This window comes from Carex rostrata, chromosome 3 (assembly GCF_964058835.1).
Source record: "Carex rostrata chromosome 3, lpCarRost1.2, whole genome shotgun sequence".
Lineage (NCBI taxonomy): Eukaryota > Viridiplantae > Streptophyta > Magnoliopsida > Poales > Cyperaceae > Carex > Carex rostrata.
The window spans coordinates 10,992,494-11,017,216 of record NC_135920.1 but is presented as its reverse complement, the minus strand read 5'-3'; the positions used below and the strand labels follow the sequence as shown (position 1 = coordinate 11,017,216).

The following is a 24,723-nucleotide window of genomic DNA, read 5'->3' as shown; positions in this document are numbered from 1 at the left end:
TGGCAACAGAGTGCTGCAAGAACTGTGGAGAACGTGATTAGTCAAGCACGTTCCGTATCTGTCCTGGTGAACACATCTTAGTTTCTGTTCTAGTTTTATTTCTTAGTTTTTCTTCTGAATTTGACCCACATCAACGAGATGCAGATGTGTAATTGATGTTAGCCCTATCAGTTTCATTTACGGGTTAACACTCCTGAGAGCAACACATAATTATAAAAAAAAAAGGAAGAATTAAACTTGGGAAAAAATAAAATAGAATTTAACGTTTAGGAAAAAGGGAGATCATATTCTCAGGTTACAGACAAATGCATCAACCAGTATGTCAAAATTTTGTTTTGAAATAAATAAATGAACAAAGTATTTAATCAGACTCAGTGTCAGTTTCACCAAGATGAACAGGAGGTACTGAATCAGAGTCGGAATCGTTCATCAATTCCTTACCTTTCAAACTATTATTCCCCAGTAAATCAGAATACGACTTTTTACCCTGTCTGTCTTCAACTGTATCCTGTGAAACAGCATATTTTGTATTACTACCTATATTTTGCAAGTGGGAAGGCAGTTGATCAACTGCTGCCTGAGTATGACCTAAATCCAACTCAGGTGGTAAAACACTGCTAGATTCATTTTTTTCAGGCTCAAAAGATGTGGTGGTAGCTTCTTTATTGTCCTCTCTTCGTTTTTGCTCTACACCTTGAGATTTTTGTGCATCTACATCCATCAATTGGGGTTGGGTATCTCCATCATCATCACTCTCACCCCACCATCCATGGTGCATTTCATCGTCATCAAATTCATTTATGCTTACTACAGAAACAATGGGAATAGGGTAATTCACTAGAGGTATGTCACGAGGATGAATGAGAACTTCCAATGCTAAAAGGGCCTTCTCACAAAATGTAGCCACTTCAGTTCCTATTTCTAGTTTTCCTGTCAAAACCAGAGAACAAAGAAACAGACAAAATGTTAGTACCTTAGGTCTTTCAGCTGATCTACATAAACACCTTGAAAATATACCAATCATCTTCAATTTAAATTGGAAAAAACAACAATAATGGATCCTGAAATTAGCAATCTTTGCCAGTAAACTCAGATGGATTTTCTGTAACAAAATTTGAAGGGCATGAACGAACAAACCTTAATAAAAAAAATGGTGTTGCCTACAGAGAAGTATTTATGCATGCAAGAAAGAAAGAAAAAATAAAAAAAATGGCAAAGATTGACTGTACCCTTTTGAAAAAGTTCAAGGCCTTGCGATAAATAAGGGGGTCTAACATGAGAAGGTGAAAGAAGAGAAGATAATAGAGCTTGTAATGCCACAAGACAATACTCTTGGGATATAGGCGATTCCCCTATGCATAAATTTTTTCCTGCTTTGCCAGTAAATGTGTCGAGTGATTTTGTCGCCAGATTTATTAGAAGGCGGTCTGCTTCCAGCCTCCATGTTTCGCTTTTTAGAGAACCACCCTACCAGAATGTAAGGAAAAGGTGCAATTATGTAGTGTTGATTTTGTTGACAAATAAAAAGGAAAAAAAATAAATATAAGAAGGTTTAAGTAGATGTTTGGATAATTTTGGGATAACATGATATATTCTGGCATAATAACACCTAAATACTCACGTCTTGATATCAGTGTCGTAACATCAATTTTTCACGATTCACATTCTTTACTTTATGAATTATTAATGAAAATAAAATTTGTGGTCGTATGTTACCTGGTACACTATTTTATTATATTTGTCACTTTACTAGAGAACACTTGGAAATTTCCCAATAAGTTTCTACACAATTTTGAGGTAAAATTTGGAAATTACCACAGATAAGAGAGTTTCCATTGCTCTAAGTGCAGCTATCTTGACAGAAAGTGGCGCTGATTTCTTCCCAGCAATAACAGACTTTGTTTCTTCCTCAACACCATTTGATTGTGAAGATGAACGTCCCCGCTTCCTCTTTTTCGGGCTACCTTTCAATGATGCTTCATTACCTAACTTTGATATACAAATATTTTCATGAACCTCATCCAGATCAATAGAAGCATTGCCGATCACATGTTCGGCAAGGTATAGTGACATCCCTACAATAACAAACCATTAATGAGCCATATACAAAAAATGAGCTTATGTAACAATAGAGATGCAAAGGAAATCATTCAGGTAATAACGCACCAGCACCCATTGAATGCAGTAATAATTCAAGGGTATAATAGACTTTCGCTCTTATAGAAGGAAGAGTAGCTGTCCTGAAGTAATCTGTTACATGTTGCACTACGCTAGCCGCATGTGGTAAAAGTTGGCTGCCACAATAATTGTTACTTGGTAAGTATATACATTTTGCGCATTTACAGGAAAAAATCTGAAGAAATAAAAGAAGATAACAGTACCTCTTTAATCCTTTGATGGTGGCAATCAAGAGATCCAAGATGTACAAATGAAATGTAGGAAGCTCAGAGCAGAGAAGCTCTTGATACAAAGAGGTAGTAGAAGGCAAAACTGTTTTACTCACCAAAGTACCATCTACACTTAGCACTCTACCAATCAAGGTTAACAATGGCCGTACAGGTATTGTGACCTTCAAAAAAAATCATGTAAAAATTAAGATACATTAGTCATTACATAGAGGCTCTTCCACATGAATACCTTCGAATCATTGAAGCCCTTATAAACACCAAATTATCACAAAAATATTCCCATTTGTGTATGTTATTTAAAAGATAGCCTAGCTAATCCCCTTCATCCTTTACCTTTTCTCCTGGGAAGGACAAAGGGAAGCATACATTTCAAGAATAATGGATCATGCTTTGAAAAAAATCAGAAGATGATACAGAGACATCTTACCCATCGTTGATAAGGACACAAAACATTCCATATAATGAGTTAAGAAGACTCAAGTTTGTACCTGAACATGATAGGGATTAGTAAGCATGATGCAGCATGAATAAGTAAGAGAGTAAAGTAGGGGTGAAATTGATTCCCGGAGTCTTCTTGTTGCATGTGTGCTGCCCTCTGGCTTGTTTTTCTGATCCCACAGAAGTGGGGCCTCCATTCCAGCTGGAACCAACAGCTTCATGATTTCTGATCCTTTACCTCCTGTCAAAGTAAATAAAATATGGTAACTAATTATAATCTTCATGTTACCTGACAATAATTGCAGGTTCTCCCTAATCACTGATAATAAAGGCCTAAATACTGAAAACGAAAACAGCAACCAGAATGGTGTTGTAACTTGTAATTTTAGGCATTTGGTACACCATTACCCTACCAATTTCTTCTCTTGGCCAATCAACATAGATGGCAACAAAACCATTTACATAACAGACTCTGGAATTAAACAACAAATACCTTCTTCTAAGCCCTCGAAAACATCATTCAACAGCAAGTTTATACTGATCATTAGCTTTTGCATAATTACAGACCAACTCCCACTGTCCCCTTTCGCGTGCGGTAACAACGCCAAAGCACCAGAAATTTTCTACAAAGTTGCACAATTCAGCAAATTACATTAAAAAAGGCATGGCAAAACTTTTTCTGCCTTATCCCTTGTATGTAGGTTAAGTGCTGTTATGTGATCTCTTAAAGCTGGTTTGGTAGTAGTTTGGTATCAATGCACATAGAGAGAAAATATTCAATTGAATGTACTTATAGAAAAAAAATAACAAATAACAAATATTTGATTAAATGGATATAAACTTCAAATCGGTAACCCTTCCTTTAACAAATAACAAGAAGTGAAACATCAAATAGGACAACAGGAGGCATAAGCAACAAGCACAATTTACCTTTAATACTTCCATACTGGAATTCCCTGACATAATTTTTGACACAAGAGCAGACTCCACCTGTTGAAATAAGAAAAAAAGAAAGAATGAAATTTAGGCATTGCCAGTGAGAAGTTAAAGGTTAAGAAATTAAGAATTGTAACAACCCACACACACAGGGCTACAGGCACTGTATCATAATCTTACATAATAGGTACACTATTGAGATCAGGAAACAGTGGCTGTAACCTTACCTTATCATAACACCTGTATATAGCTGATGGATAGAACTTGATAAGCGTGCATAACAAATCAATTGATGCTTCCTACAAACAATCAAACCACTACTTAAGAAAACTGCAGAAACGTAAACGGTCTTTGAAACAAACAGAGAAAGCAAAAGAACTTAGAAATATACCATAAAAGAACCATCATCATCCATTAATTGGAGAATTGGTTGAACTAATCTTCCAGAAAAACTCGTGGATTCTTTCTTTACATTAGGAAAACTAGATAACCTATTAAGCAATGTGACAAATGCATTCAGTTGAGAGGCACTATGGCTGCATCAAGGCTTTAACTGAAAGATATAGAACTAGTTAATTTAACTTGCCTTGTAAATAGATCTGACAAGCAAGCATAAGAAGCTTCATAAACGAAACGGTTGTTAGATGACGCCTGTTATACAAATCAGCACTGGATTGATCAGAACAAAAATTTAATTTATCTTTATAGAACAAGGATATCAACTATAAGAGGGAAAAACTGACCTGAATGTTTTGCAATAGCTTATCAAACCAGATGGAGTAGGATGCAATGAGACGTTCTGAGGTGCACTCTTCAATAATAACACCCAGCAAACATGTACCGGCCCAGCATTTTTGTGGCTAACACCATTTTAGAATAAAAAAAAAAAAAATTAAATGTTGATACATAACATGACCAGAAATATCACTACACTAAGCTGTCTAATACTTGATTTCTATCTGGCAAATAAAGAAAATAAAAGTATCTGATTTTATAAGTGCAAACTGAACAAATTCTGTAACATTTATTTTTCTTTAATTATGCAAACAATTAGAACAGAGACTTAAATTGATCTAACTCGGATTAAAAAAAAATCAATCAGCAAATACAAGTAATCACCAAATACTTCCAAATTTTCACGCACAAACAGCTAATTCAATTCCAAACCAAAAAAAAATCCTTTAAAACTAAATTACCATTTTGTCAGAAACAAGTAGCAGCAGGCGCTCAACCCAGGCATCCACAGCCGAGCGCCACTCTTCCCTTAGCTTAGCCTCATCCTTTCCAGCATAACCCTCAGGCAACACCTCAGATAGAAGTCCATGGAGCTGAACCTTCTCCAAGATGTTCGCGAGCTCCTCTCCGTCGAAAAGGCGGCTCCTCCTGTCTCCAGTATCGTCCAAATCCCTTGTTAGCGAGCGGAGGATCCTCGGTTTCAACCGGAGGTCGTTGACGCCGCCGGCGAGGTAGTCGGAGAAGGGAGCCATTGGTCGGGGCAGGGTTGTTGTTTACTGAGTAATGTCTAAGAAATGAGGTTTAGGGTTTATACTTGCTAACAAACGAATGAAAAAACTGGGAAGCAATGGCTGTACCGCTTTAGGCTGTAGGCTGTAGCCGGTATCCCTTTTCCACGACTACCTCTAGTCCTCTGCTCAAATAAATGGATCACTGAAATAGGCCCTGTATTGATTAGCCCGTATTACATAGAAAAGTTACCCAAATCTTTTCAAGTCCAATCTTAAACGAGGCCCAATTAGATTCGCTCGAAATAGGCCCACAGATGGACATTGAAAATCTCTATCTCAATCTGCTGTACTGTATTATTTAAGCAATTAGTGACCTGATCCGTGGCATCGAGCCGTGTTTCACAGAGCCTCATAGCATCGAGATCGGAGTAGGTCTGATGAGCTCTAAGATTGTCCGATCTGTTTTAAGATCCGTGCACATAAAAATTGACATGCAGATTGCACGGTTTTTAAAGCAGATTTCTTGAGAGTCCATCGAACCTAAAATAGATTTGATGTTCATCGGACTTACACTGCAGTTGATAGCTATGAGGCAATTTGGTGCCTACCCCGAGTTTTACAAACTCAACAAGGCAGACGCAAGAAACTATCTCCTTGTTTGTGCCGATGAACATCTCAGGAATGCGATTGTCGAACGCGGAACATACGAGGTACCCACACATGACGTTCTGCTGGGACTTGAAAAATGGGAACCAACATCAGGTATGGCTTTTAACCCACCAGGGTATGAAGCATGGATACAACTCTCAGGTGTACCTCAGTTCTTATTGAACAAAGAGGACCTGCAAAAACTGGTAGTCCGAATTGGCACGGTCAAATACACTATGCCTTTCGGCCTACAAGCCGGGCAGCTAGAGCGTGTCACAATGTTGGTGGCATCTAAGCACCCAAGAAGAGTTTCTAAATTTCTGAAAGTCCATGCGGGAGACTATGCAAAGAGGGTAAGAGTTAAAATGTTAGGGTGGAGGATTCAACAGCCGGGATACTTCCCTCCCCCACAGCCGCCGAATGGGACCCAACCCCTTCATACCTACCCGGCTCAGCCAAGCTACAACTACCCAAACATGGCAGACCAAGTATACCCGCCGGGCAATGAAGAGTCGGGAGGGGGCAGCAGCTATGCCTCAAACTATCCCACATGGGCAAGGACGGCCAAGCCAGACATCAAGGTGGCGAGTAAGCAGAAACCGCGATGGGTGCCCAAAAAGAAAAGTGAAACCGCAGAGAAGGTAACAATACAGGGAGAGCAGCAGCTCATGCCACCACAGCTGGAAAAATCCATGGTGAAATACAGAGCACCACAGACCAAAGTAGCAATACAAAAGACCACCTTCACGTTCCGATCTATTGAGATCATGGGATCAGGTGCGGCAAGCCTAGTACAAATTAGGCTGGGACAGCAAGTCATGGCCACACTCACACGCCAGCCAACCAAGGAGATCATACAGTACAAAGGTCTAATCAAATTTAATTGGACAGCTGTTACCGTTAACTTGTTCTCTCTGTTACAGGACATAGAATTTTCAAAAACAGACAATACAGTCAAACTGTACGGCGGAGCCGCTTGCATTAAAAACGCACTACGCAGGCAAAATCTGAAACTGATTCAGAAACCAAAGCAGCAGCTAATGGAAAATGCAGAGGATTGGCAAAGCCAGGCCCAATTTGGGGCCCAAGAGGTCCACACAGATGATGCACCACCAGGGTTTCCTATTAAAGGGAAATATAGCAGCCCAAAACAGGCCAACAGCGGCCCGATTCGCAAAAGTGCAAGGCTCACTAGCAAGAACAACGGCCCATACATCTCAGCCATGGGAAGGGCGTTGAAACTCAAAGCGGGGACTACAGACCCGGGTTTGACAATCAAGAAGAGGAAAACGGTTTTGGCAAAACCAGACCCGGAATACCTCAAAGGTCTTGACCCGCTATCCGCTAGCCAAGCAGAAATAGTGGTGGCAACAGCAGGTATCGCCATGGACGAGGAAATGGAGAGCAAAATCAAGCAGGTGGCAGCTGCCGGCAACACTCTGCCGGGGGCCGAGAACAGTGTTGAACTGGTGGCTGCCGCCACTGTTTGAAAGCTCCTGAGGGGACTCCAACAAGCGTAGTTTTTTGAATTCTAATGAATGAGTCTGAATTGTATCCCAAGGCGGGCAATGAACCGCGTAAGGTAGTAAGCTTAGATCTGTATGCGATGTCTAGATCAATTACAGTTGTTGTTTTTAATTTTGGAAAATTTACTGCAAGAAGGGTGAGTATCACCAGAGAAAGGGAAGCTTTGACAATGTTGACAGGCCCCACCTTGTTAGTCAAATTGATCAAGTTCCCTGTGATAATGTACTGCCTAGTTAAAGAAAAGGTGATGGTTACTCATGATTTTAGATTTGTTACTGATCCTCATACAACGAAGTACCTACAGTTCCAATATGAATTACAAAACTAAACTCAAATGTATATCATGGAATGTAAGAGGTATCAATGACAGGAAAAAAAGGCTAGCGGTAAGGCAAACAATACTGATGGAGAACCCGGACTTAGTGTGTTTTCAAGAAACTAAAATTGATGACATGAATTACAACATAGTAAGAGAGGTTTGCGGTAGAAAATTTGACAAGTACAAGTCGCTTGATGCAACGGGTACTAGAGGTGGGATACTCATAGCATGGTCATCTAGAAAATTCACAATAACTGACATGAATACAAGAGTTTACACAATTTCAGTTTTCCTGAAATTTAACAAGTCAGGAGAGTCATTTTGCTTTACAGGAATATATGGTCCAGCAAACAGATCAATGAGACACCTCTTCTTTGAAGAAATGAAAGAAGTCAAGCCAACAAGCACACTGCCATGGTTGTTATGTGGCGATTTCAACAACACACTGCCGGGAAATGAACGGAACAATCCAAATGCAGATTGGAGAGGCTCAGTACGGTTTGCAAGGCTACTCACAGACATGGGATTGATAAACATAAACATGCATGGTAGGCAGTTCACCTGGAACAATGACAGAGAAAGCCCATCAATGGCAAGGTTAGATCGATTTTTATTTTCAACAGAATGGAACAATAAATACCCAAATTCGCAACAATCCGCTTTACCGAACACATCCTCGGACCATTGCCCTGTACTATACACAGCCACAACAAACTTTAAAAAAACAAATGTCTTCAGATTCGAAAACATGTGGCTAAAGAATCAGGATCTAGAAGAAGTGGTAAGCAATGCATGGAATACCAACCAACCGGCTCATACACCAAAACAGTTACATGACAAATTAATGGCAACACAAAGGCAGATTAGAATATGGGCCAAAGAAAAGGTGGGACACATTAAAAAACAAATAAAAGCATGTAGAGAATATATGGGTTGGACAGATAGGGTCAGAGAGGTCAGAAATCTCACGGAATTGGAGAAATTCATCAACTGCATCATCAAAAAAAGATACACGGACCTTGCGGTACTTGAAGAAGAATTGTGGAAACAGAGAGCAAAATTAAGATGGAATAAGGAGGGCGATAAAAATACCCATTACTTTCATGCCGTGGCATCAGCATCAAAGAGAACAAATAATATCTCTCAAATTGAGGTGAATGACAACACCATTTCAGACCAGAAAGGAAAATGACAGGCATTTTTTCGATTTTACAGAGACTTAATGGGGGCCCCATCAAAACCAACTCCCCACATCCATTGGAGCAATCTCTATAATGAACAACACAACCTTGACGAACTAGGAGAACCAATCACCATTGAAGAAGTTAAACAAGTGATAAAGACTTGGCCGAATAACAAAAGCCCGGGCCCCGACGGCTTCACGGGAGAATTTTACAAAAAATTCGAATCAATCATAACACCAGACATACACAGAATCATATCACAGGTCACACAGAATGAAGAAACCTTACACCCCTTGAACACATCTCATATAATCCTCATTTCAAAAATGGAAAACCCGGTGGAACCGAAAGATTACCGGCCGATCAGCCTCATTCATGGAGTACAGAGAATTCTATCAAAGATCCTTGCCAATAGATTACAACCAAGAATAGCAGAATTGGTAAATGAAACGCAAACGGGCTTCGTCAAAGACAGGCAAATATCAGAAGGTTTCTTATATGCTCAGCATATCCTACACCACACTTACCAACAGAAAATACCATTGGCAATTTTCAAGGCCGATATTCATAAAGCATTTGATACGGTCAGTTGGCAATACATTCTGGAAATCCTAAAACACCTCAATTTCCCTTCAAACTGGATAAAATGGGTAAGGAACCTGGTCTTAACAGGAACCTCACAAGTCATGGTAAATGGTTTACTTGGCAAAAAAATCAGATTAATGAGAGGGGTACGTCAAGGTGACGCTCTATCACCATTCTTATTCATAATTGCCATGGATTTCTTAAGTAGATGGTTTGCAAAACTAAAGACAAGTGGAGCAATTAGACTTCCATATCCCGATATGAAACCATGCCTTCTATACGCGGACGATGCATTATTTTTCATAAAACCGGAAATAAGACAAGTTCAAATGCTTCAGATTGCTTTTGTAGCATTCCAGAACATTTCGGGTCTTTCGGTCAATTTTTACAAATCAGAGCTCCTCGTATCAAGAGAGTCAGAACAAATAGCACAGCAGCTTGCAACGACCATTGGATGCAAACACGGGCAATTCCCGTTCACATACCTTGGGTTGCCTCTATCTAACCAAAAACTCCACACCCCGGCCTTTCATCCACTCATCAAAAAATTCAATGACAGGCTATCAGGGTGGACCGCAAAGAACCTTTCAATAGCTGCCAGACTCACTCTCATAAATGCAGTACTCTCATCCTTGCCTACATACTACATGGCTTGTTTCCAAATACCAGCTTCAGTGATCAAAGAGATAGATAAAATAAGAAGACACTTCTTATGGCATGGTGTCACACAAGAAAGGAAAAAGCTAAACCTAGTCAATTGGGAACTAGTGTGCATGCCCAAGAAGTTAGGAGGGCTAGGAGTGACTGACTTGACAGTCTTTAACCAAGCAATGTTGGCAAAATGGTGTTGGCAATGGATTTCGGCCAAGCAAAGAATATGGAAATCAATCGTGTTTACAACAAGTGGAGATCAGCACATAAACCCTAACACAACCCTCTTCTCACAAACACTCAAGCATGCATCACAAATTGTCTCAACATTAACCAAAAGAGAACCAGTCAGTGGACAAGGGATTGACTTCTGGCATGATGATTGGGGGATTGGAAGATTGAACGAGCAATTCAAAATACTATACACATTTGCGACTGACAACCGCATCACACTGGAAAAGATAGTACAAAATCAGAATATTGCAAGTGAATTCAGGGAAAACCTATCTGAACAAGCGCATGAAGAACTACAACAACTCACAGGACTTCTAATATCAAACCCGATAACTCTACAACCCGGACCCGATAGTGCAATCTGGTTGTGGGAAAAATCAGGTCAGTTCACTGTAAAATCAGCATACCAAATCCTCAAAAACACGCCAAGAATAGGAAACTATACATGCAGATTATGGAAGCTAGTGGTGCCTCCAAGAATGCAAATTTTCGCTTACATTATGTACCTTAATAGACTGTTAACAGTGGATAACTTAATGAAGAGGGGTTGGCAAATGGCAAACAGATGTATCATGTGTGAGACCAGAGCGGAGACGGTACAGCATCTATTCATAGAATGCAAGATGTCAATTCGGATATATAGAGAGGTCAATAAAACCCTAAACATCAACATGCCTGTTCAAGATACAATTAATGTACTAGTAAGCAAGCAACACACAAAGAGCATTAAGGAAACACTGCTGATTACTCAATTCATCATATGGCGTGAACGATGTGCCCGAATATTTACGGATAAACAAAAACCGGTACAGCAACTGGTACAAGAGGTACAGGAGCAGAGGGCTCTAAGTCGGAGGTGAAAACAACCATAGACACCATACTGGTAAAGGTACAAGTGAAGAAATAATTGACCGAATTCTTACTTTGAATAACCCATACTGGTACTGGAACATACACCATACTGGTACAGACATTCTTAGTCAACCTATCTACATTTCTCTTTTTTCACTTTTCTTTTCCTTTTCTTTCCTTTTTCCTTTTTTTTATGTTCTTCCTTTTTTTCATCTGTAGTTCGGCTCAATATCATGAGCACAGTTAGGAATTAGGAATTAGGAATAGTCCACCTTTTTATTTTTCTTTTTACCATTGCTCTCTTGTTACAAAACTTTTGTAACCTTTTATCAATCAATGAAAATGAGGGCGTGACCCCAGTTTCTTCCTCAAAAAAAAATTAAGAAGAAATTCAAAATATATGACGAGAATTAATAAAAAATCAATTAATTTTAATTTTTAATTCTCTACACTCATGTAATTAACTTTTATTTATTTTCTATTTTTTTTAGTGATCAATAGAAACAATTAAAAGATGTTTTCTTTTAGAAGAAGTTTTTAAATTAAAGAGTTCATTACATTCTAAAAATTAGAGTAGAAATATCGATCATGCGCAGTGGCGGAACTGGGGGTGCAAGGGGGGGCCAGGCACCCCCATAAAATCAGAAGTTACAGTAGATATATGGAAGGATTAGGACCCGTAGCACCCCCCAAGTTCACAATTAAATGTTAAGTATCCATTTAGCTTCATCGAGAAAAATAATTTGCTCGTTAGAAAGCCCAATAGCCCATAGCCCAATATCATTAAAAGGTATTTTCTAAAGTTGTCGTGGGAGAGGGAGAAATGGAGACTGCCGTGGCACTCCCAAATTTTCATCCTGGTTTCGCCCCTGATCATGCGTGCTTTTTAAAAATAAAAAAGAAAACTCCAATACATATGCTGAAAAATTAATTAATCACGCCGGCATGACGCCTGCAAAGGATTTGGTGGTATGTTTGTGTCGTGTCAAATCCCGTGCATGCCTTGTTGTATTCAAACTAATTCATTAATTAAAAAAAATCTAAATTAACGGTGTTAGACATTCTTTTCTGAAGTTTATCATAGCTGAAAAAAAATAAACCGAGGCTTAAAACTAGTATTTTATGAGCGGGGGCGGATTCAGAATTTATGTCAGAGTAAGGCATTAATCGGATTCAAACTCATTAACTTATCGAGTACACAATTACAACTCAATCCCTGTAACTATATATGTTTATTATAAAATTGATTGACACAACATTGAAATATTTAAGAACTAGTCTTTAGTCTAGTGGCAAAGACACATGGTCTTTACATCGGAGATCGTGGGTTTGAAACCCAAATGAAGAAAATAATTTGTTGTATTACAAATGTATTAAATAGTTGGGTGACTTGACCTCCAGCCTTTGCTCAAACAAAAAGAAACATTGAAATATTTTTAGTAAGCAAATTAAAAATTCATTTGACACAATTTAAAATGGAACTGTTCTTAGGCAATTTGCAAATTGCAGTCAATGTTTAGATAAAAATTTAATAGAAGTATAAGTGTTGAATAATAAAATGCACAAAAAGTTCGGCCAACCCATTTCCTTAGAATTGTAATAATAAGTCCCACCATCAGATCTTTCTTGTTCTCTTTACGAAATAGAGTATCGCATATCTGGAAAAAAATGAAATACACAAAATCGATCAAAACACACACAAATAACTAATCGGATTTAAATCCATTAACTTATTGGATACAATATTATATTTGTATGATCCACTTTTATAATAAAATAAAAAGATACAAAAGATAAAAATAATTGTAAAATTGACCGAGTTAAATTGTAAATTCCAATATTACATAACAAATAATGTTACATATATCATAAAATAAAATAACAATTAAGAAGTAAAGAAAATACAAAAAAGGTTAAATTAATTCTTACAAATCATAGAAGAGATGAAGGTTAATTATTGATTGAATATTCTATTGATGAAAAGATGTCTTTACAAAATGTAGGTAGGTGTATTTATAGATCAATAACCTTTTGATCTTTCTTAATTACATAAGATAGCCGTTGATATTTCCTTAATACACAAATTTCCTGTGGTTGTTATTTCCATAATACACATATTATAGGGAAGATTGGAGACAAGTGTCTATTCCTAAACAGTGTGCTAATTAAAGCTGGTTAGCTGTTTTTGGATCAGGTTGCTTTGGTGATCTTTAACATCTTCAACATTAATTAATAGTCACATGTAACGTGCTTATAGAAATAAGGACGTCATCTCATAATGACCTAGGTCTAATGGGCAGCACTCCCCCCCCCCCCCCCCCCCCCCCCCCCCCCCAAAAAAAAAAAAAAAAAAAAAACTAATATAAAACACCGATTATATAGAATTTCAAACCAGTATCTTTGAAATTTGAATGGCGATATAAACTCCAATGTGTTATCAGTTATGCGTAGACACTAAAATTATTCTTTCCCGATTAAATGATATGCAAATAAAAAAAAAAACGTAAAAATGGATCGAAATTCCGATCATAAATGAAGAAGAATCTCTTTGCATTTGCAGCGCTCTTCCCGTCTCCCAGAGAACCAAACATAAAGAACTTCAATTAAGTAATTCGGCGACCCATGTGCGCTAAATTATCTGACAAACTATGTATGGTCAATAATTAAATAATTATTTGATTCATGTGCGCTAATATTAGCTTCCTTAAATCCCGTTCTAATAAAAAAAGAATTATTTATACTATTTCTACTGGTACTAGATCATTTTAATTATTTAATTAAATATTTCTATTTATCATTTTGTAGCCAGTAAGCTAAGTCAGAAAGAATATTTATATCATGCATCCATAAAATCTGTTTTATTTTTTTGGAAGTCAAAATGCATGAACAAACTACAAACAAAATATCCAATACAACTAAGAAACATATACAGCAATCAAAGATTGTACTTAATTTTTTATACTACTATTACGTTTGTTATACAAGTTTACTCGATAACATACGAATCTCAAGATATTATGCATCCATGAAGATTGTACCTAATAAAAAAAAATTTGAACGCACCAAGCATAGAATTCAACTTAACGAAGCCACAATAAACTGATTACCTTAAGATAAATATTATAAATCTAATCTTAAAATTATTCTGAATTGATGTTACTTTAATCAATAATAACAATATACTTGTGCGATAAAAAAATATAACAACAGTGAAATCATATAATAATAAAATTAATTATACATATATAGTGAAATTAGTTGATATTAATCATATAATAATGGTTAATCTAGTTAATTAAGTAGTTGTGCATTTTCAATCAACATTATTTTTCCGAGAAAGTTGACAGTGGCTGTCAAACTGTTTTTTCAATCAACATCAATAGTCTATTTGTGTGCCATAAGAACAATAATGAAGTAAACAAATTTATAAATAATATAAGAAAAATTAATTATTAATCAATTAATCATTTATATGATTTAGAGATACATCTGTCGAAGTATTTAATTAAGCTATAGAATTTACAATAAACCAAAATACTGCTAATAAAATTGTCAATTAATAGAGCGACACAACTGTAGACACTAATTATATTTAAGAAAATAAAGTCTAATTTCTGAATGAGGCAGACTGTTTCAAATTTTGTCGAAGAACATTTTAAACAGAAACGCACAAAATATGTCTTTTTGTTTACTTTTAGAAGGAAAACAACAACTTTAGAAAATAATTTTCAAATAGTAGCTAGATAGGTGATTGAGTGAGGGTAAAATTTTCTATTAACTAAATGTTCAATGGGCATTGTGTTGATAACAAATCTTATTATGTGAATTTTAAATCGAGATGAGCCACAGTGAGTTGCGAAGTAAAACACGTTTCTACTTCACGCCGTATTTTTATTTTGAAAATTCAAATGACCGATCCGAACGTTAGATGTGATCTCCATATTGAAATGTGCTTGGAGACCAAATTTTACATTTTTTTAAATTTTTTTACTATTTATTAAGCAATTTTGAAAACTGCTGTTTTGCGATGAACAATAAAACACAGTAAAAATTTCTGGACCACTGGATCAGCAATTTTCAAAATTACTTAATAAATAGTAAAAAAATTTCAAAAAATATAAAATTTGGTTTCCAAGCACATTTCAATATAGAGATCATGTTGAGCGGTTCGGATCGGTCGTTTGAATTTTCAAATCGCAAAATATGAGTGTGAAGTAAAATAGTCGCTTTACTTTGCAACTCACCGTAGCCGATCTCTTTTAAATCCCTCTCCTATATTATACTAAGTAGGGTGCTCCATTGTTTTTCTATGCCCGTTCATGCCTCTACATCCTTATCTCTCTTTAAAATTTAAACAGTTGATCCGAATTACTTAACATAATTTTCATATTAAAATGTATTTATAGACAAAATTTAATATTTTTTTGGATATACCTTTACTATATTTAAAGACAAATACAAAATCACTGCTTTGAACAGTAATTTTGTATCTATTTTAAGAGCATCTACATCTCATCAACTCAAATGAGTTTCTTAATAACTGTTAACCATTTTTTTAAAATTATGATCTCTAGAGTTTTTAACTCTCACATTTCTGAAATTAAGTTTAGAAAATATAAAATTTGATCTCTAAATATTTTTTAGAGGAGGGTTCAAATGCACCCAAATTTTTGTGCACCCAAATACACCCTATCTTTCAAATTCTTTTTCTCCGTTTTCGAAGTCCGAATAGTCAATCCGAACCATTAGATGCAATCTATATATTAAGATGTGCTTGGAGACCAAATTTTATATTTTTTGGAATTTTTTTACTATTTATTAAGCCACTTTGAAAATCGCTGATTTTATATTTTCTGGACCATTGGATCAGCGATTTTCAAAGTGGCTTAATAAAAAGTAAAAAAATTCCAAAAAATGTAAAATTTGATCTCCAAGCACATCTTAATATATAGATTGCATCTAACGGTTCGGATTGACTATTTGAACTTTGAAAACGGAGAAAAATGATTTGAAAGATAGAGTGCATTTGGGTGCATTTGAACCCTCCTCTATTTTTTAATATAAAAATTTGTTGAACAATATGAATCAACTACTAATGATTCTAAAAACGGAAATAAAAATATAGAATATAAATAGCGCATGAAATAATAATGGAAATTTTAACTCGATTCTATTATTATTTATTTTTCCTGTTTTCCTGTTTTCCTATTTGTGGTGCCAGCACACTCTTCCGCTGGTTCACAATTCTCAGTAGTACTCACTCCCAGCTGTGCTGTTCCCAGCTGACTCTGTAGAAAGTCTTTAGACAAGTCAAAACTCAAAACACATGCTCTCATCCTTTCCACACTGTTTCCAACTCCCTCCCTTTCGTGTTCCCACTTCCTACCTTACCCCTTCCCATTTTCTCCTCTAGTCTTTCTCGTTGGCGCTCTCCGGTTAGGTCCTTACTGGAGAGCATGAACTTGTCTCTTGGCCTATCAAACGACCGCATATCGCCATAGATTCCGAGGGGAGAGCAGAACACCTAATAATTGCTTGTACGGTCTTCTAGGCGAATTATTATCAGATTTTTTTTGTTCTGTTGCTTCTGTGAATTTCGGTGATAATTCGTGCAATTTCCAATCGGGTACTCCGTATGCCCTCGTTATATAGTTTAGTTTAGTCGAGGAAGTTAGGTTTAATCGATCTCTTCAAGGAAGAAACAGGAGGCATAGCAAGAGGAGAAACAGGTCCTTGGCTTTTTTTTAGTCATACTAGAGAATTAAACTCATCAGTTCAAACAGGAATTCTATCGTGATTGTTTGTTAGCAATTGAGTCTTGTTTTTAGGATTTTGCTTGTATGCACTTGCACCCTTAAAGCTTCCATATTTGCATCTGCTACTACCTGAACAGTTGTTTACTGCTTTAAAAGTTATAGCTGGGTTGATATTCCAGGTAGGATATGATTGTACTAGCAAGGTAAAACTGGTAGTTGTTGTTCTTTCTATGCAAATGCTGCATGTGAAAAACGATAAATTGATTTTATGTTTCAATCCCCAAATAGAAGGCCAGTCATTTATTCTGCAACTGCTATTCTTGTTCTCTCCTAATTAGTGCTCTTGCCTTCTTTCTTTATTTTTTTTTTACAATTGCTCACATAGTCTCCAAATTTCATAAATAGGGTTAACAAAAGACATATGGCTGAACCAGCTGATGGATATAACGATTCTTCGACCCACTCTACTGACTCGTACCATGAAACAACTCACATTGAGCCATTATATGAGGCATTTCTATGTCCACTCACAAGAAAAATCATGCACAACCCAGTTACCCTAGAGACTGGTCAGACCTTTGAGCGCGAGGCAATTGAGAAATGGTTAAGGGAATGTACTGTAAATGGGAAACCCCCTACATGTCCTGTCACAAGGAAAGTGCTAAGCAGCACCGAATTGAACCCCAGCATTGCCCTGCGGAATACAATTGAAGAATGGTCACAGAGAAATGAGGCTGCAAGGTTAGATGTGGCGAGGAAGTCGCTTAGTGTTGGGAACTCTGAGACTGAGGTTTTGCAAGCATTGGGTTATGTGACAGAGCTATGTCTTATGATCCGGGCCCAGAAGAATTTTGTAAGGAGGAGGGAGCTGATTCCTTTGGTTGCTGACATGTTGAAGAGCACTAGTCGAAGAGTGCGGCTGAAAGCATTGGAGACGCTTCGGATTCTTGCTGAAGATGATGATAACAAGGTTTCTTCTTCTTTTTCCCTTTTTGTGGCTTGAACTTTTTTCTCTGGGGGTGCGATTTTTGAGTTTATAGATAAGATCAGTGAACCAGTTATTTATTTGCAACACTTGGTGTCAGATCTGGGGAAGAAAGCACAGATAGAAAGAGAGGTCACCCATCTACAGGTCCATTTGTTGTTTGTTTTTTCTAGCCTTACTCGGTGCTCAACTTTGATTTGTATCCTGTGTTGAGCCTGGCCTTATCAAGTTCTTCCTTCTAACATTTTGATCAGAGACCTTGTATTCGGCTCATTCCTATAGATGCACAAAATAGTTAGACCCAATTATGCGAGACTCAGATATGGGCCTCAAACGCGTGGTAACATGTAGCCCGAAAGTCCAATCCAAAACTGAACAAAATAAGTCTTGAAACACACTAAAAATCAAAGCAAAGTAAATTTTAGATGCATGTACTGCCCCATGTTGGTAGTTGGTACAGTACTTCTGATCATGACTTGTATTTAGTAGACACAACTCATTTGTATATTTTTAAAAGTAAATGTATTAGCTACCGTGATAGTTTAATCTTTACTATAACCATTGTTGCTTCAGGAAAATGTAGCAGTAGGGGATACCATCCGCACGATAGTGAAGTTCCTGTCGCATGAGCACTCCCAAGAGAGGGAAGAAGCAGTTTCCTTGTTATACGAGCTCTCAAAGAATGCATCCCTTTGTGAGAAGATTGGGGATGTAACTGGAGCCATTCTCATCCTCGTCGGGATGTCGAGCAGCAAATCTGAGAATGTGTTGACTGTTGAAAGAGCAGAGAAGACACTTGAGAATCTGGAAAGGTATGAGAAAAATGTTAGGCAAATGGCTGAGAATGGACGACTCCGGCCCCTTCTTACACTTCTCCTCCAAGGTACAGCTTAAATTTCCTGAGAACATGTATTGCGGTTGTAATAATTTGTATCAGCTATGGTGGAGCCAATACCTTTTTTGGGTAGATATATCTACCCTTTCCTTTTTTATTTGAAAAAAATTATATACTTACCCATTAGAACTTCATGATTAGATATTTACATATCAAAATTTCAAATTAGCTATTTCCCCGTTAACACTCACTTATTTTATTTATATCCCCATTTCTTGATTTGATTAATTGTAAATACAGATTTATATTATAAAAAATAAAATGACTGTTCTGCCTTACCTCCCCATTATGATCCTTCACCCACTGTCTTCTTGTTATATCAACTTGATGGGTATGAAGTGCGAATAAGCATTTGCCAGATGGCGAAAACAAAACTGAATACTGTAATTTCTCCAATCAAAGCATAGATCATCACAAACTGAATGCACCACCTAAGTTCCTGTATGTATATCTTTGTTACTGTTACAAGCATGACAAGCACACAACTCCATGCAGCAGCTTCGATGAGAGTGTCAGAACTTATGAAAGGTGAATGGTAAAATCAGCTGAGAGAGCTCTCTTTGGAAACGTATATATTATACATAAAGTTGAAATTGATTAATAACATAAATCTGAGAACCACATATTAAACTGTATTAGTTTTAAGTCTGGTCAGCCTGGTATGATACAGTTATGATACCAATTAAATAAAGTTTTGGTTTTGGTTTTATATTTTGTGCACTAGAGAAACAAGAAATATATCAAAGGTAATCAAAATAATGAGCAAATTATTGAGTATGGACTTGCATGGTACAGCCTCAGGATTTAGCTGAACAAATTCATTAACAAACAACAGAGATTAGTATCTGGATACAAAAAAAAAAAAACAGCAAATAGGATCATTCCTAATGCATTATCATCACAATAAAAAGATAAAGCAAATAAAAATTGCCCTACAAAAAGTAAATAATTGTAATTCAGTAAAAAAAAATAATAGACAACTGACCTCAAAAGGTGTGAGACTTGACTGTCCATTTTGATTCACAGTTAAATAATCCATCATAACCTGAAAGAATGTGGTTCAGCTACACAAAGGCTGTGAAGATCATAAGAACATAGCTGTAAAACTTTGATTTCATACTAAATCTTTGCACTTTGAGATCTTTTGTGATTCGCCAAGTCCAGTACAAGCAACACTTTCTCAGACTGTCTGGTCTTTTGTAATATTCTGCATCTTCACAGCAATTGCTTATTAGTACTGGTTAAAATTAACCTGATTGGTAGAATACAAAGTCCAAGAGCCCTTGGCCAACATATCTGGAGCTGTCGTCTCGATAACAAGAAGATATTGGGTAAAGTAGATAATTGGGAGGTACTGGTAAAACTGTCATTTTTTTAATTGCTTAATAAAAAAAAAAATGGGGATTTAATTATTTTGAAACTTTTGATGGGTAAATATCTAAATCATGAAGTTCTGATGGGTATATATATATATATTTCTCTTTTTATTTGCTCCTTTTGAGGCTTTTGGCAGAAGTTGGGCAGTTTCTAGACTAGAAATTCTAGTAGTAATAGTTGAGGTTGGATTAAAGTTCTGCCTAATAGCATAATGATTAAACTGACAACATACCAAGATATGCTAGTTTGTATGAACTGATACATGAAGCGACTGATATTCCTTGGTAGTTGGTTCTAAGAATGTTTGGGTAAAATTTAATTTTTCTATCCAATATTCATAAACTTCCAGGTTCACCGGACACACAACTCTCTATGGCTGCATATCTCGGTGAACTAGTCTTGAGCAATGATGTAAAGGTATTTGTGGCTGAGACAGCAGGCTCAGCACTGGTGAATGTGATGCGAAGTGGCAACAAGCAGGCAAGAGAGGCTGCCCTCAAGGCGCTTAATCAGATCTCCTCTTATGAAACAAGTGCCAAGATTCTGATTGAAGCTGGCATCCTACCACCACTAGTGAAGGACCTTTTCATGGTGGGTTCCAATCAACTTCCCATGCGGCTTAAAGAGGTCTCAGCAACTATCCTTGCAAACTTGGTTGCATGTGGGGTCAATTTTGAGTCTATCCCACTTGATCACAACCGACAGACGCTGGTCTCTGAGGATATTGTGCATAATCTTTTGCATCTGATTAGCAACACCGGGCCTGCAATTGAGTGCAAGCTTCTCCAGGTACCTTAATTAGTTAATGACCAAATGGTCCACTAGCTTAGTAAGATAGGAGAACAACGACTGTGTGGTCTAGCCCCCCACAAGTTTGGTTAGTTGTTGTCGGTAGGTCTATTTTTTTTGCTGGGTATTCACCAATATGTTATTTATTTTATTTCTTGAGAAGAGCCTTGCAAGGATTTGATATCATTAGTGGTCACAAAAGCAATGATGGCTCTTCAAAAATTGAATGTATCATATATTTGTGTGTTTTCTATTATTTGTATTTGCCTTGCCTTGATTTAAAAATGGAAATATGTTACCAACTTACCATTCTAGTTCAGGTGTAATAAGTATAAGAAATTTCATTTATCTTTGTGGCAATATTGGGGCTAATATCCGGGAAGAAATGCTCTTAAGCTTAAAACACTGCAACTTCATTCTGGCTATGTATGCTCCTAAATTAATAAACTTCAGATTTGGATGTAATATGTTACAGGTGCTTGTGGGGCTTACAAGCAGTTTATCCACTGTCTCAAACATAGTTGCAGCTATTAAGAGCTCTGGGGCCACCATCAGTCTGATCCAGTTTATTGAAGCCCCTCAATGGGAAGTTCGAATGGCAGCGATTAAACTACTCAACAATATATCTCCTCACATGGGTCAAGATCTGGCAGACTCCTTCAGAGCGGATGGTAGCCAACTAAGCAGCCTCGTCGGCGTCATGGCTGAAAACAATGGGATCTCCGATGAACAGGCAGCGGCAGCTGGTCTACTAGCTGACCTTCCTGAGAGAGATTCAGTTCTTACTCGTCGTCTTCTAGAAGAAAATGCCTTTATGATAATCATCTCCAAGGTCAAACGAATCCGCCAGGGCGAAATCCGTGGGGGCCGTTTTGCCACCCCGTTTCTTGAAGGGCTGGTTAGGATTCTGTACAGGGTAACTTGCATGTTGGATGAGAATAGCTTCATTGTCCTTGCACAGGAGCATAATTTGGCAGCATTGTTCACTGAATTATTACAGATGAATGGCGTTGACACAGTTCAGGCTGTCTCAGCTGCAGCTCTAGAGAATCTCTCGCAGAAATCAAAGCATTTGACTCGAATTCCTGACCCACCCCAGCCAGGTTTCTGCTGTTTCTGCCTCGGCAAGACTACACAGGATACAGCCGGCATATGTAGGGTCCACCATGGATTTTGCTCCATCAAAGACACCTTCTGCCTATTAGATGGCAAAGCAGTTGAAAAATTAGTTTCATTGTTGGACCACACAAAAGAACAAGTAGTGGAGGCTGCTTTGGCCGCGATATGCACTTTACTAGAAGATGGAGTGGATATCGAAGAAGGGGTAATTGTTTTGTGTGAAGCTGAGGGGATTAGGCCAATACTTGAGGTTTTGTGCGAAAACCGAACTGAGGTATTGAGGCAGCGTGCTGTGTGGGCTGTCGAGAGGATACTGAGACGTGAGGATATAGCATATGATATTTCGGGTGATCAGAATGTGGGGACTGCTCTTGTTGAGGCGTTTAGGAATGGTGATTATAGGACCAGGCAGGTTGCGGAGCGAGCGCTCAAGCATGTGGATAAGCTGCCTAATTTTTCGGGGATTTTTACGAAGATGACTTGATGGTTTTTTTAAGTAAATTGGATCTGCTGTTCCATATGTTGTATGTAGTGAGCTAGTGTACATTTATCTATACTTCACTATGGTCGTTTTGTTTTGTTTTGGTTTTCCTTTTCTCTCTCTCTCTTTTTGTCTCCATTGTTTGGCTGTACTTACATTTGTAATTTTTTAGACGTGTGAGAATTTCTGGTTGCTTGGATGTTAAAAATCAAGGTTTTGTAAGTTAAATTACGACAGGAAGTTCTATATATAGTTAAAAAGGTGACATTTTTATTTAGCTCGTGAAGGTGCATGTTTTAATTTTGCTACATGCCTTACTGCCTATTTCCATCGCCGATGTCATTCATGCACTTTTTACGGTCTTACTGTCGTGTCGTCGCAATTTATGTCAGATTAATATTGGCACAAGAAAATGGAGCATAAACTTAATGGTCAAATATTTCCTAGGCTATTTTTCATATGGTAATGGTCCCCACCCTACTCGATTCTATTAAAATATCTAAAAATGGAGCTGGATTAAGGAGGATATAATAGAGATACCTCCACCAACCTGCAAATGAGATCTATTCTAATTGAAGTTTTAACGGAAATGATTGAAATAAAGCTGAATATTTTCTCCTATTTCTAATTTCACTATTACCTAACAAGTGTGGAGCAACGAATTAGATGTCTCATATTCTGTGATTGAACAATGAGCATTATTGGAACCTGTGTGCCACCAGTGACCTATTGTAATTCCACTCTCTCTCTCTCCTCTCTTTCCTCTTTCTCGATTCATCCCGCTTTCTTTCCATTTGCTTCGTCTAAACAGCCACTGCTGTTATATCTTTAATCGGCTCTTGGTCTGATAGAGCTGTTAAATGGTCGAATTCTGATTGATTTCTAGCATTATCCAGATACGAAGTCATAAGTAATAACTGAAACACAGACCCTCAAGATATAATTAAATGCACACATTATCAATTTTATAAGAATCTTTTTGCAAAAGGTGGAACAAGATGGGCAGAATCTGATAATATACCGGCGGACGCAGGATTTCGGTCAGAGAAGGGCAAGAATCGAATTCAAGTAGTATATCGGGTTCAAACATATTAACCAATCGGTACCATTTTAACCCTTTTAAATTATGAATGCTACGCAACTTGGGTTGTTAAATTACATTCAATAAATAAGAGTGTGCAAGGCCCGATTGTATGAGCTATTAATTGGTAATAAGAATCTCCTCAAGGTCCACGATCACATGAGAGTTTGAATCATTTTTTCTCAAATAATGGGCTAAGCTTCAGTGTATATATTGATTAGGGAGGAGATTCATAAAAATACATCTTGGGCTGCACAGGTCAATAGCTTAAACCAACTTTTTTCTCCACAGAGTTTCAAAATCCGAAGTGGGGGTGGGGACCGTGAATCCGTATCCTCTGTAGTATTGTAGAGGATCACCCTCACTTTACGGTTTGAGATTAAATCTCAATCGGTTTGAGATTCGAATTGTAATAGGGGGCAGTATTTTTGAGCTTTGAGATTCGTGCAAAGTTAAAAGGAACGGTTCAAATCTAGTAACTCTACGGAACAGTATCTCTGTAGTACTCAGAGGATACGAATTCGGGACCGTGGGGTGGGGGGCAATTGCCCCCCGGGCCTTATTGGGTCCGCCCCTAAATATACGGACTGGTGAGGAAAAAAATCACTGAAATGTTCAGCCTTATTGGTTTCTTCAATTAAAAAAAAGAAAAAATTCTAAATAACAGTTGAGATTTAAGGATACCATATACAGTAACCAACAATTAGAAAAGAAAAAGAAGTGATTATTATGTAGAATCGGCGAGTCTTACCGGAATGAGATGACATCTAGTATCCAAATGCCTTATTAGTTATGTACTAGACTCATGTTTATATTGTACTTGTCAGTGGCTTGCCACACAATGTATACATTCCTACAATGCTTGGAAAATCTGATTTGTGATTAATGGAATTTAATGACACATATTCAACCGTTCAATGACAGTTTAATCCATGTTATAATTGGCGTTGATTTTCCTAAAAATAGTGTTTTTCTATTTTTGGGAAACAATT

At 37.3% G+C, this 24,723-nt stretch overlaps 3 protein-coding genes across 4 annotated transcripts; 2 read left to right on the top strand and 1 right to left on the bottom strand.

The window, feature by feature from the left end:
- Window positions 1-249: 249 nt before the first annotated feature.
- LOC144551454 (uncharacterized) lies at window positions 250-5,398 on the bottom strand. Its single transcript, XM_078299412.1, has 13 exons — window positions 4,979-5,398; window positions 4,526-4,642; window positions 4,369-4,433; window positions 4,174-4,273; window positions 4,010-4,081; window positions 3,777-3,836; window positions 3,340-3,469; window positions 2,897-3,087; window positions 2,382-2,569; window positions 2,167-2,294; window positions 1,816-2,075; window positions 1,230-1,467; window positions 250-930 (listed from the first exon to the last, which is right to left on the bottom strand). The coding sequence occupies exons 1-13, from the start codon at window positions 5,267-5,269 to the stop codon at window positions 362-364; spliced, it is 2,409 nt and encodes an 802-aa protein (XP_078155538.1). The 5' UTR covers window positions 5,270-5,398; the 3' UTR covers window positions 250-361.
- A 2,429-nt stretch (window positions 5,399-7,827) lies between these two features.
- Window positions 7,828-8,934, top strand: LOC144551855 (uncharacterized). The gene has a single exon (XM_078299952.1). The coding sequence runs from the start codon at window positions 7,828-7,830 to the stop codon at window positions 8,932-8,934; it is 1,107 nt and encodes a 368-aa protein (XP_078156078.1).
- A 7,580-nt stretch (window positions 8,935-16,514) lies between these two features.
- Window positions 16,515-22,930, top strand: LOC144551452 (U-box domain-containing protein 44-like). Of its 2 annotated transcripts, none has more exons than XM_078299408.1 (5): window positions 16,515-16,785; window positions 17,410-17,974; window positions 18,563-18,872; window positions 20,611-21,050; window positions 21,526-22,930. In XM_078299408.1, the coding sequence occupies exons 2-5, from the start codon at window positions 17,426-17,428 to the stop codon at window positions 22,651-22,653; spliced, it is 2,427 nt and encodes an 808-aa protein (XP_078155534.1). In that variant the 5' UTR covers window positions 16,515-16,785; window positions 17,410-17,425; the 3' UTR covers window positions 22,654-22,930. The 2 variants fall into 2 exon arrangements, with proteins under 2 accessions (XP_078155534.1, XP_078155535.1); XM_078299409.1 differs by having other exon boundaries at window positions 16,774-16,977.
- The last annotated feature ends 1,793 nt before the right edge of the window (window positions 22,931-24,723 follow it).

What these genes read in the sequence shown, in the direction of transcription:
- LOC144551454 (XM_078299412.1), bottom strand. Translation starts at nt 5,269, where the DNA reads ATGGCTCCCTTCTCCGACTACCTCGCCGGCGGCGTCAACGACCTCCGG. An exon ending in CCAGTATGGAAGTATTAAAG is followed by an intron (nt 3,470 to 3,776) that starts GTAAATTGTGCT and finishes GCAACTTTGTAG; the next exon opens with AAAATTTCTGGTGCTTTGGC. An exon ending in TGGAAACTCTCTTATCTGTG is followed by an intron (nt 1,468 to 1,815) that starts GTAATTTCCAAA and finishes ACATTCTGGTAG; the next exon opens with GGTGGTTCTCTAAAAAGCGA.
- LOC144551855 (XM_078299952.1), top strand. Translation starts at nt 7,828, where the DNA reads ATGGAGAACCCGGACTTAGTGTGTTTTCAAGAAACTAAAATTGATGAC.
- LOC144551452 (XM_078299408.1), top strand. Translation starts at nt 17,426, where the DNA reads ATGGCTGAACCAGCTGATGGATATAACGATTCTTCGACCCACTCTACT. An exon ending in CTGAAGATGATGATAACAAG is followed by an intron (nt 17,975 to 18,562) that starts GTTTCTTCTTCT and finishes TTGTTGCTTCAG; the next exon opens with GAAAATGTAGCAGTAGGGGA. An exon ending in TCTTACACTTCTCCTCCAAG is followed by an intron (nt 18,873 to 20,610) that starts GTACAGCTTAAA and finishes ATAAACTTCCAG; the next exon opens with GTTCACCGGACACACAACTC.